The sequence below is a fragment of the Euprymna scolopes genome, chromosome 12 (genome assembly GCF_053919585.1).
Source record: "Euprymna scolopes isolate OS-2025 chromosome 12, ASM5391958v1, whole genome shotgun sequence".
Classification (NCBI taxonomy): domain Eukaryota; kingdom Metazoa; phylum Mollusca; class Cephalopoda; order Sepiida; family Sepiolidae; genus Euprymna; species Euprymna scolopes.
The window spans coordinates 6678815-6691922 of NC_136493.1; the positions used below are offsets into that span (position 1 = coordinate 6678815).

Below are 13108 nucleotides of genomic sequence, written 5' to 3' on the forward strand. Positions count from 1 at the left end.
TGCCTTTAATTTCAAATGAAAAAGCCGAATCAAATTCCTTTTCATTTTATCCTTTACAACGGTCTTGAATACAATGTGTTTGATCCATGTAAGCATGTACTGACAACATTACGTATGCAGACAAATAGTACTATCATAAACTGATGAGGCAATAGTGGCAAATGAAAACCACAAAATCCTTAGGGACATGGAGATACACACAGATAAACTCATCCAAGCAAAGAAACCAGATGTCATAATAATTAACAAGAAGGAAAAAATTGCCAAATTGTAGATTTTGTCATCCCAGCAGGTCACAGGGTGAGAACCATAGAGATAAAAAAAATGAAACAAATATGCAGAACTTGCCAGAAAACTGAAAGGAATATGGAACATGAAGAAAATCAATATAATATCAATAATCATAGGAGCACTAGGAACAGTCACAAAGAACTTGGAAAAAGGACTAAGAGAAAATTGGAATCAAGAGGAAGACTGAAACTATAAAAAAGATGGTAATACTGAAAACAGCTGAAATCTTAAAGAAAACCTTCACATGAGGAAGCTAATGCACATGAGTTAAAAATGCTAACCGGTCGTATGTAAACTGCAATAAAAGTAAAATAAAAATATAGAGGAACACCACATGGAACCGAGAAAACTGAAACTGAAAAATTGTAAGCTAACTATACCCCCTGCAAAAAGAAAAAAAATGCAATGTTAGCATCGACTGGCACCATATTTAATAATTGAAAAGAGTCAAGGAAGATGGAAAAACCAAAAAGAGAAAGCACTAACCAGACTGTGAAGAGGACTGGTTCCTTGGGGAGGCTTATTGCTACCCAAATCCCAGTGAAGACCAATGGTTGTTGCAGTGAGAAGTCAATGGCAAGTGGCTGTTGCGATAATGCAAATTCATTTGCAAAGATTATCGAAAGAGGTGGAGAGTACTGGAAATCTGTTGGTTGGTTGGTTACTTTTGTTTTACGGCATATCAACCCTTTTCAAGTTATTTAATGCCGAATTCAGTTATTTTGAAGAAAATTTTTTTTTTAATAGAATATATATATATATTTTTTTTCAAGTCGGTTTCTATTTAACCCATAGTTGGGACCCTAACAGGTATTACCACTCTGGGTCAGAGTGGACCTGGGAGCAATGGTAATTAAGGGGTGGCTCCACACTCCCCAAAGCTCACAAGCTGGGGGACTCACCATCGGATATAGTTTAAGGTCATATCCAGGACCTGGAAATCTGTGGAGACTTGTTGTCACTAAAGCTACAGGGAATAGTAATGGTTTTTCAGTGAATAATCTCTGATGATGATCTGTGCGAGAACCCCTAGTGAGTAAATAATAATCAACAATAACAATATAGAGAGGACGAGGAGGAGGAGGAGAAGAAGGAGGAGGAGGAGGAGGAGATGCATTAAAAGCATCAGTTTCTTCATTGTTAATTGGAGATTACTATTTACAACCCTTTTATCGTGAAAGGGAATACAATTACTACAGAATGTCAAGAGAAATACGTTTGTTGTATTAAACTCTAAAAGCTGAAAGAGAGATGCTGCTTACTTTTCGTTCCTACATAAAGAGCTTTATAAACTCCACATGTCCACTGTTATCCTGAGCACGAGATTATAGCGCCCAGTTATCATCTCACGAAATATCGATCGTGAAATGAGCAACACAAAATTATGGCCATTTCGTCCACATCTCACCAAAGATATTTGCAGCTTATAGAACGCAAAAGAAGACAAATCACTTGAGTCATGCGCATAATCTCGACCATGCCATGATTCATTAAGAAACAAATTAAACGCCATCTTTTTTTGGCTTTTTATTCGACACAGAACAACCATGAGTTATATACTGCAGCCATATATATCTTTGACAAGACAATTGCATCCTGGACAGGTGTACTTTCCATATAATTTCCGTTTTTCTGAAGAATTCACCTTCGAAAGGTCGACTGGCTTCTGAATCTTGAATAATTGCTGCTTGGTACAGGCTTGATTGGTGAGTGTCTCTCTGGAATTCTGATCCTTTTAAAACAATAGTATCACGAAAGTACGGAGCCAGATTCGTCAAATTAAGTATTTCTGTTCGCAGAAAAGATGAAGCTAGCACCAAAAACGAATTCTTTGATCTGTCAAGGTTGACTATGAGTGTAGCAGCTTTTTTTTTATTAGTCACTGACCAGATAGTTATATGAAAATGGGCTGTGTAAACAGGATTGAGGGGGGAGGATGAATGGCTTAATGGAGAGTAGAAAGTTGAGCTTGGCTTTATTTTCAGCAGTTGCGTAACTCTCACTTCCCTTATTTCGTCCTTTAGTCCTCACATTCCATGAGCGATATTTCTGACAAAGGGAGAAGAATTGCTGTTTTCTGGGTCAGAATCTATTCCATCTAACATCGTGAACAAGTTTTTAACCTTGAATTTTTAGCTTCTAAAATCAAATAGCTTCATGTTTTGTCTGGAGCGATTTCCATAAAAAACTGTCACAGACGATGGGATTCTAGTACTTTAATAGCATGCACTCTGACAAACTCATAGCACTTGTGCCCCATCGATGTAAATACCTCCGATTAACAAGCAGCAAAATCCCACCCTTATGCAGGAAAGCTTTCTATTCTAATAGCCATCCCCTTAAGTAATCCAATTTACTAAATTTTACTATTAATTATTACTATGATATTGTCCTATTGACTACTGTACACTCATTATCCTCGAGTGGCTTCTGGGCTTTGATAAGTGGTGTTAAAAAAAAAAAGGAAAAAAGTGCCTTTTCCACATAAGATGTGTTGCAGACTGGCCATGATGGCACACAGCGACTTTCTCCATAAAATTTTATCATTTACGTTGGTTTCAATGTGCCATTTCTTAAGGTCATCTTTGATTTTTTTTTTTACTTGTAAGTCAGCACTTATCAAGGTCCGAAGGCCACTCGAGGATAAGGTTTAATGAATGTAAGGTGGTAGTATAGTAATCGTTAATGATGTAGATTGGGTACAATTTGATTATTTATGGAAACAGCTCAACAAGAATTTGTTTACATTGGATTTGAAGGCTACTATGTTGTATTCAACTGGGAAGCAGGACACTGGAACAGTGTTCCACAAGCGAGCAGTTCTGGGAAAGAAGCTTTGTTCATGGAATCTGCGTTTAAACTTAAGCGCAGATAGAAAGTGGGGGAAATCGTAGCTAGTCGAGTGTTTTGTTGTGAAAATTTGGCAAGGGAGAACATAGATTGGAGTTCAGACAAGCACTTGCTATGAAAATAATGACAGAGCAGAGACAGGCTTGCAATGTTTCTTCTGTGGAAAAGAGGTTGCAGGGAAAAGAAAAGGGCATCACCTACTAGGTTCGAAGACGGTTTTGAACTCTATCAAGGCTGAATAGGGTGCATGAGCAGCTCCTGGCCAGATGTGGCAACAGTACTCTACTTTAGGGCATACCTGGTTCTTATACAGATAGAAGATTGCATCGGTGGTAAGATGTCTACTCAAGCAGTAATGTGATCCAATTATTTTTCCAGTGATCTTGGCAACAGATTAGATGTATGTGTTCCATTTCAGATCAGGAGTAAAAGTCAATTCCAAAAGCTTATCAAAACATGGTGTTTGCCATAGATGGTAGTGTCTTCAGCATAAATGTCTACAAATAATCTTAGGATGTGATTTGGGAGATCATTGATGTAAATCAGGAAGAGATTTGGGCCCAGGATGGAACCTTGAGGGATCCCAGCGTTAATACTATGAGTTTCTGATTTCTGCCCATCAATGGCTACTCTTATAAGCCTATCAGAGAGAAATGATTTAATAATTTAGAGGACATTTCCAGCTATTCAATAGCTGGCATTCTTGTGCAGTAGACCTTTATGCTATACTCTATCAAAGGCCCTTGATATGTAAAGAGCTATTGTTCTAGAGATGAAACCCCTGTCGAGAGATTCACTAATCCTGTGTGATATAACAGTTAGTATATCAGCTGTAGATCTCGTAGAACAGAAACTATATTGAATGTCACTGAACAGGTTATTTTTGCTGAGGTGGTTGACCACTTCTCTGACTGCATGATTTCAATTGAGGAAATTTTTCAACGTTTTTTTTCTGCCTCTCTTTATCTCGTATACCCTCATTTTAGTTGTGCCCATATTCATTCATTTATCGAACTATGTCCATATCACTGTAGGCAGTTGCAATGCAAAGCGAACTTGAGTCTTGGCACTCTTAGCCTCTACAACAAGGAGTTAGAATCAACCTTGTTGTCAAGATGCACACTACAAATCCATCGAACCATATCCTATTATTCTGCTACATATTCAGAAAGACCAAGCTAGTTGTAGTTCAGCATTCACTCACATCTGCAATGGCTGTTGTAAAATCGACCCCCGAGTAACAAATGGGTGACAATTTAAGAGGGAAAAGAAGCTCACAAAACTGGTTCCATGCACGTTCAAATCATGTCAGATCTACTGTAGTCACTTACAATCTAATAAGCCTAGGACGAGCATGAAACTTTCAGTTTCCTCCCACTTATGAATAAAATACCAACTTATATTTAATTAATTGTGTTGGATATTGGCAGACGACACGTGCAAATGGATTCCATGTAAGGAATGCAAATCTTTTCACCATTGTCTATTAGAATGCATAATTTGACCCAGAAGTATGTGAGAGGATATCAGTCAAAGGATTGAAACAATAAACAATGGGAAATATTAAACATTTCAATGGGAAAAGAGTAACAAAAGTAGATTTAACAATTATATAGACTGGAAAGCGCGTTTTGGCACAACCGGCCACAGCGAATATATAATTTTGTTAGCATCGGTCATTGTTTCTTATATAATGACCCTTTTTTATGCATGTTATATATTTGTTTTTTGTTTTTTTTTGTTTTAGGTAGTTACTTAGGTTAACATTGTTAAACGTACTTTAGGAAACAAAAGCAACGACTTTTATTTCTTTTAATAAAACTATACTTAATTAGTTTCTGGGGCTACTTTTTTATTTGCCAGCTTTTAATGCTCCTGTTGTTGTTCACCCTTTTTTCTTACTGCTACTAAATGCGAATTTTGCTAACAATCAGCAAAATATCTTCATTTAACGTTAATGTAGTTAGTTAAAATTGCATTATTCTTTACAGTTGTCAGTAGAGATTGCGTTTCTGTTTATGTGTCCTTTTCTTAGCTAAGTGTAGCCATATTAGACTTTAGTGCATAAAGGTTATGTCATCTAAGCTTCAACCTCTGTCCCATCAACGAAATATTGCATCCCTCTGCCTGTTTTACAAGTATTTTAATGGTGGATGTTCCAACAAACTACAAGTCATTGTACCCCTTTGACGTAAATACCCCCCCCCCGACTAATCCCACCTCAGCACAGTAGACATCCCTAGATGTAAGAAAGCCTTCTACTCCAATAGTTTCTTCCCCAGATGTACTTGCAATAACCCTTATCCCTGAGTGGCTTCCGGGCCTTGATAAGTGGTGATCACTGTGTAAAAAAAAAGAAGAAAAAAAAAAGAACTGTTAGATTTGGAATACCCTTCGGGATTCTGCTACCCCAACTGTACTGACACGCAGAAGTTCAAGTGTAATGTAAACAGACATCTTGTGCTCAACTCCCTACATAGTATCCCTGCAACTTATGTCCCTGATAGTAGCCCCCTACATCAAAGTGACACTGTGCCTTGATTGGGGTGAAAATGTAATATAAAAAACAAAAATAAAAACAAAAATAAAACGGTATTTTACACATAAGATTAAATTAAGCAGATGAGTGGAAAATTCCATTAAAAGTTAATAATTAGGGACATGAGTTGGAAGTTTGAAATAATCTTCTATAATATAAATATCACCTGTATGTTTAAATGTATGTATGTATGTATGTATGTATGTATGTGTGTATGTGTGTATATATGTATGTATGTATGTATGTGTGTATGTATGCCTAAAACTTTCGACAGAGGAGACAAATTTTCACGAGATCGGTATCGTTTTGAAACTCGACCCATTGGACGACAAATATCGAAAAATTAGCTAAAAGAATTAATTACTTCACCTTCAACAAGGCACTTTTCTACAAAGAGGGGTCGCTTTTTTCGCCGATATTTTCGAAAGTCTTTGTGATTAAATAGCTTTAATTTAAACCTTTGTCACTTCTGGTTTAGTGATGGATGCGACGGCAAAGATGCCACTTTTCTTTTCACATTCTTTTCTCTCCTTCGCAGTACGGGTTCGAACCTGCCTGCCTACTACCACTTTTTTTTTTTTTTTGCTCAACACACACACCTCCAAACATCCGGGCAAGGTCGGGCACCCAGGGTAGTAAAATAATAAAAAGCAAATATCTTTAACAAGTGAGCTGTTAGTATCCAGTCGGCTTTTTTCAAAGCCCTGTCCCTGCTTGTCAATCCGAGGAGCAGGCAATGGGAATATTGTCGCAGTTGTAAAAGAATAAAACACCAAAGAGCAAAAAATATTGTTAGCATTATTTTCTTATTTGTTCCTATTGACTTGGCTCCCCACGAGGGCAGAGTTAGACACAAGGTTGGTTTTTCATGTGGAGAAAATCCAGCTTGCCAAAAAGGGGCACTCTGGATAGGAACAAAAAAAAACATTGTCTCAGTCATGAAGGATTTCTCCTCCATGACCGAGGACAGAAAAGGTGAAGTTTAGCATCAGAACAGATACTACATTGTGATCTTATTTGTTATCTGATTACAAAGGAGAGTGGAAAATTCTGCTACCATTTCTTCACTGTGATTCTGATGACAGCTTAATTACAGTGGGAAAGGGTTTTGGTATGTTTCAGCGTGGCCGATTCGGCGTCACTGTTTCAGTTGAGCTGTTCTGGCATGTGGTCAATTCAGCAGGGAAACGATTCGGCATCAAATTAGTGCTTCATCGTTATAGTCAAATATTTTTTATATTTTTAAAATTAATTCAGTAAACGAAAATATTTTTTTGAATAAAATTGAAATAAAGATAATTGAATTAAAAATTAAATTTGATTTCTAAAAAAGAACTTAAAAAGAATTGTGTAAAAACAAATAAGAACAACACTTAGTCGTCAACAACGAGATTATATTCTGATATTCTTTTTCTTAATTAAAATTTTTTAAAAATATTTTAAAGTTTTTAATCATTGAAAAAATTAATTAGAAAATAATTAAACAAAAAGAGTGTTGCAAAAACATGTTTTTTTTTTCTTCAAAACAGTTGAAGTGACGATATATTTTTTTATTGTTTTTCTTAATTTAAAAAAAAATCATAAAATCTTTATAAAAATGAGACTAGCATGGTCAAAGCCGAATTGTCCCTTTGTTGAATCAACCAAGCCGAAACATCCCATTCTCGTGGGAAAGAAGAGAAAGAAACAGAGAGACGTCACTATCCATTGTGCAACTATTTATAACGTGTGAAGAGGAGACTCAGCTGTTTTCTGTCAGTGTAGATTACATCCTATCAAGTGGGGGGGGGGTGAAGAATGCCCTGTACATTGTTCCATCAAGTTAAGGAGTTAAATAATCCCCAAAAGGTTAATATGCCATTGAACAGAAAAAAACGAACCATAAAACAGCAATTTCTTATTTTTACGCAAATATTAAAATGGGAAACTTAAGAGATATTAATTACTGCTTACCACATCTGCATAAATCACACAATATTTTAATTTAGTTTGCAAAAATCAATTCATTGCGTTATTAAATTAAAAGAAAAAGAAGCTCCTTAATTAAGTCAGATTAACAACGAAAATAGCCATACTTTGTTGAAGTTCTTTCGGAATTTATACTTTAACTAGCAGACCAGCCGGCATCGCCCGGTCATAAAATATGCATAAATATTATATTTTACTTAAAGCAGAATTCTTATTTATTATAAACCGAAATACTGTAGGTATTAAACGTAACGTTAAATTCATTTACAAAAATAAAGTAAAAAAACAAAACAAAAAAAAACAACGGAAAGAAACTGATACATGTGCATGCGAGTATTATGTTTTTTCTAAACAGTTCACCTCTCGTAAGTTGAGAGCGAAACAAAAATCTAAAGACGGTGAGTCAAGTTTTTTTTTATTTTAATTGTTTTATTACATTTTCACCCCAAACAAGGCACATTGCCACTTTGATATAGGGGGCTACTATCAAGGACATAACCTACAGGGGTACTATGTGGGGAGTTGGGCAGCAAGATGTCAGTTCACGTTACACTTGAACTTCTGCATGTCAGTACAGTTGGGGAAGCAGGGACCCGGAAGGAATTCCATGTCTAGCGGTTCTGGGGAAGAAACTACTGGAGGAGAAGGCTCTCTTACATCTAGGGATCTCAACTGAAGGGGTGGGATTTAGCTGCTTGTTGGATTTGTCGGTGGTATTTACGTCGAGGTGGTACGAGTGCTTGCAGTTCATTGGCGCATTCACCGTTAAAGTACTTGTAGAATAGGCAGAGGAATGCTACATTTCATCGATGGGACAGAGGCTGAAGCTTGGATGACAGTTCAGGACTTATTAGGTTCGCGACTCTCTTTTGAACCTTGTCCAGGAGCGAGAGACTAGTAGCAGATGCACCGGCCCAAATATGACAACAACACTCCATACATGGGCGAATGGTGGCCTTATAGAGGTATAGGATACTTTCGAGCGTTAGTAGCTTTCTAGCACAGTAGAGAGAACCTACCTTTTTCGCAGCGGTCCTGGCAATGCTCTCAATGTAATTTTTCCAACTAATGTTTCCTGTGAACGTTAGGCCGAGGAGTTTAAAAGATGTACTTTCAAATAAAGAATCTTTGGCCATTTCTATTGGTGGTAGAGAAGGTTTCTTGTAATTATTGAAGGAAACAAGTTTAGTCTTGGCAGCATTGAATGTGACCATCCATTTTTGTCCCCATTCCACTACAGATCGGAGGTCATCCTCTACTGCTTCTGCCATTTCTTTAGATATGTGTTCATTTGTTTTCCTGCCGTGTCTGTTATAGAGCGTGGTGTCATCAGCATATATACCCATCTCACAGACAGTTTTGTTAGGGAGGTAATTTATGACTATTAGGAATAATAGAGGTCCAAAGATAGACCTCTGTGGCACTCCCGCATTTATATCATATTGTTTAGATGTACGACCATCGAGGACAACCTGGATTTTTCTCTTATCTAAGAAGGATTTAATTATGTTAAGTATTCTTCCAGTGATACCATATGATCTGATTTTCCTGAGAAGACCTTTATGCCATCCCCTGTCAAAAGCCTTAGATATATCTAGAGCTACTGCTCTACCCTCCCCTTCTTTGTCAAGTGAATTGTAAGTACAATACCTATTAGACCAGGTTAACACGATCTTTAAAAAGTGTTTTCAAACCTACTTATTCTTAACATAACATAAGTAATCTGTCATGTGAATGATTCATGCATACACAGTATCATAATTTTTTTGCCAAATCGTGTGTTTGTTTGTTTTTTATTATTATTTTTTGATCATGTAACTGGAATTCAGAAGAGTAAAAAAATCTGCAAAAATCCTTGATAGAAGAAACTGACCGTTTCATTAGGTTAGAGATAAATCACCTTACATTACTCCATGCCAGATGAAAAAAAACAAAAACTACCAAGTGAGATATATCAGGTGCCCCTTTGGAATTATGAGGGAGGTGCCTTATAGCAATTCCTCCTTGAACTAAGTTATATCTTTTCTTATTGACAGGGGCGACAGGTTCACAAAAACAATAAGACATGAGATTAAAAAAAACTGACCGTTGTCGTGGCAGGTAATTTTGTAGCATTGACCGTCCAATATCCATCGTGTTAGCACCTTCACTGACAATAATTGTATCATGGTTTTCAAGTAATCTTGACATCTGAAAGTAGAATAGATGAGACCTATATAATAGGAGAAAAGAAAAACTGAAGAGTGTGTATATATATATATATATATATATATATATATATATATATATATACTAGCCTAGGTGTTCGGCATTGCCCGGGTTTTTGGAGGTGTGTGTTGAGAAAAAAAAAACAATGGTAGTAGGCAGGCAGGCTCGAAACTGTACTGTGAAGGAGGAAAAGAATGTGAAAAAAAAAACGTGACGTCTTTACCATTATATCCATCACCAAAGCGAAAGTGGTGAGCGTTTAAATTAAGGCTAGTCAGTCTAAAACAGGGGAATACTTTTGAAAATATCGGCGAAAAAAGTGACCTCTCCTTGTAGAAAAGTGCCTAATTGAGGATGAAGGAATTAATGTTTTTAGCTAATTTTTCGATATTTGTCGCCCGAAGGATTGAGCTTTTAAACGATACTGATCTCGTGAAAATCCGTCATCTTTGTCGAAAGTTTTAGGCAGAATACAAACATACATACATTTAAACAGACAGGTGAGATTTACATTATAGACTAGCCTGGGTGCCTGGCGTTGCTCGGGTATTTGTAGGTTGTAGGTTATTTGTAGTGTTGAGCAAAAAACAAAAAAAAAAAAAACAAAAAAAACGATCTCATCGATGGGCCCACCGCGATTGTGACGTCACAGGCGAAATAACGTATCCGACGTTGTGTATGCGAGGTTTGAATGACTTGCAAAAATGTCAGCGAAAAAATCGCTCCCTCCTTGTAGAAATGTGCCCAGTTGAGGGTGAAGGAATTAATGTTTTTAACCAATTTTTCGATGTTGTCGTCCGAAGTGTCGGGCTTCAAAACAATACAAATCTTGTGAAAATCTGTCGTCTCTGTCGAAAGTTTTAGGCAGACATACAAACATACATACATACGTACATTTAAACAGACAGGCAAGATGTATATAATAGATGGCTATTTTTACTAATAGCGTGCGAAAAAAAAAAATAATGGCCGAAATTACCTGATAAATCAAAATTGTGAAATATGAAACGAAACACGCGATCCGGCTATTGAAAGAGAATTGTTCATTTAACTGGAATTTGAATAGAAATAATAAAATGAATAAATAAAATCGACTGTTCTTTTTTTTTGGGGGGGGGGGGTGAAAAGGATTTATTGCGAAAGTCTTTTTGCTTTATGTCTTCTGTTTTCCGACTATTTATTACGCGTGAAGAAGGGGCAAAAAAAAAAGAAAGAAAAAAGCAAATATATAACAAATAAATGGGTATTTTTTACGACCAAGAAAGACGTTCTAAACATGGGAAGGTTGGGGGTATTTATTCTGAAAGCCATTCTTAACATAAAGAGGTTGGGGTGTGTATACTACGCTGGGGCAAGTCGTAAAAAAAATACCAAGAAATGTTATCAAAGGCCAGATAAGTTACTCTTCTACCTATATTTTAAAATCAAAATTTTAATTTTGCATTTAAAGAGAAGTTGAATAAACAAATAAAACATTACGGCTAGGTTAAAAAAAAAAATAAATAAATAATGCTTCGTGTTGGCAAATTTACATGTTTCGGTTCATATGCCAGACGTTTGATATTTCATAATTTTGATTTATCGGGTGATTGCGGCCATTATTTATTTATTTTGCACGCTATTAGTCAAAGTAGCCATATATGTGTGTTTGTGTGTTTATGGGGAAAATATGCTTATTACATTATATGTGACCCTTTATTAATACCAATCCTGGGTTTGTATTACTGTACAACTGGATATGTTTTTAGTGTTTTAATTCAATGTAACATGTTTATTCAGTTCGAAAAACATACAGTGTTTACCGATGTATTGGAAAATTTAAAAGGGCGCCCAACTCTCTCTTTCACACGGTAAGTTTGGGAAAAGGAGTTATAAATAAAAAACTAGACAAAATACTGTTAGAAACTCGCTCAATATATGTTACCGCGACATAGGCTGACATATATTCGGTGGGTTTTTAACAATATTTTGTATATATTTTTTTTATTTTGTGTACAGTAATACAACCCTCCCAATCCTTGTAATTGATTAGAGCTATGAAGTAAGAGAAAAGAAAAACTGAAGAACATTATATATATATATATATATATATATATATATATATATATATATATATATATATATATATATATATATATACTAGCTGTACCCGACCACGCGTTGCTGTGGCTCAGTTTGTTTAAATGTAACATAAAAACTAAAAAGACAAAATATATGTTTTATGTTTATGTTCTTAATATTTTTGGATACACAATACTTTGAGGTGTCCCTTTTTCTGTGCAGATGTAGAAATTGCCTGATTTTCCGACTGTAGTTTACGTAACATATACTTGTCCATGTGAGAAGAGATCATGGTGTAGATGTAAGTCACACAAATGTAAAAATTGTCCCTGAACCTTGTTAATGGTTATTGCAAACGCCAAGCGAATTGTGAAGCGCAATATGTTAAATTAAAATGGTATATCCGTTTAAATCATACAATATTCGTTCACTGCTTGTTTTTCTTGACGGTTGACAGAAGGGAAAACATAAGGGTTAAATTTTACAATAGACATGTATGTGAACACGCACTGGAAAATCTCGAAAAGTAAAAAAAAATTTAGCCGATTTTCTTTTTGTATGTAAGTATAGTGTTTTATCAAAGATAAACCGATGGAAAAATTGAAAGGAAAACTGTTTAAAAAATAAACCAACAAAGTGGGAGACCATTGATAATTCAGAATAAAGAAAGAAAGATGAAAAGAATGTAAAAATGTTGTAGAATAAGTTTTCAAAGAAAGGAAATAGTTTGGTAAACTATTGTGTTTGTTTTATTCCAAGAAAATATAATATATTGCTTTGAAAGATGTCCTTTTCTCTTCCCTTCAACCTCTATCTCACAGAAGAGATGTTGCGAGTTTGTCTCTGATGTATCGTTATTTTCATGGAAAGTGTTCAACTGAGCTTTAGTCTAGGGTCCCCCCTCGCCAAACTTTCACAAGAGACACTCGTCTAGCTGAAAACACTGTCAATAGTTCCCCCACTCTTTATCTGTGCCTAAACCTAAGTTCATATTCTGTTAGTTCCATAGTATTATTTTACTCATGGATGCTCACAACCTTCATGTGATCTTTCCCGTAAGCACCTAATTCTCAAAAAAAGAACTCAGGGAAACCAATGGCAGCAAATGAATCGGCGATCAAATAATCAATTATTAACTATTCTGCACTTTCAACTAACACTCTTAAGGGTTGTTTTAAATTCAACACACTG

The 13108-nt window shown here is 35.8% G+C and overlaps 1 protein-coding gene across 1 annotated transcript in view; it reads right to left on the bottom strand.

The window, feature by feature from the left end:
* The window catches only part of LOC145291155 (2-hydroxyacyl-CoA lyase 1-like), a 174026-nt gene that overhangs the window by 13991 nt on the left and 146927 nt on the right, over positions 1 to 13108 (bottom strand). Inside the window, exon 14 of the mRNA XM_080136684.1 lies at positions 9735 to 9838. Coding sequence (XP_079992810.1) covers positions 9735 to 9838 — 104 coding nt within the window. The remainder of the gene's footprint in view (positions 1 to 9734; positions 9839 to 13108) is intronic.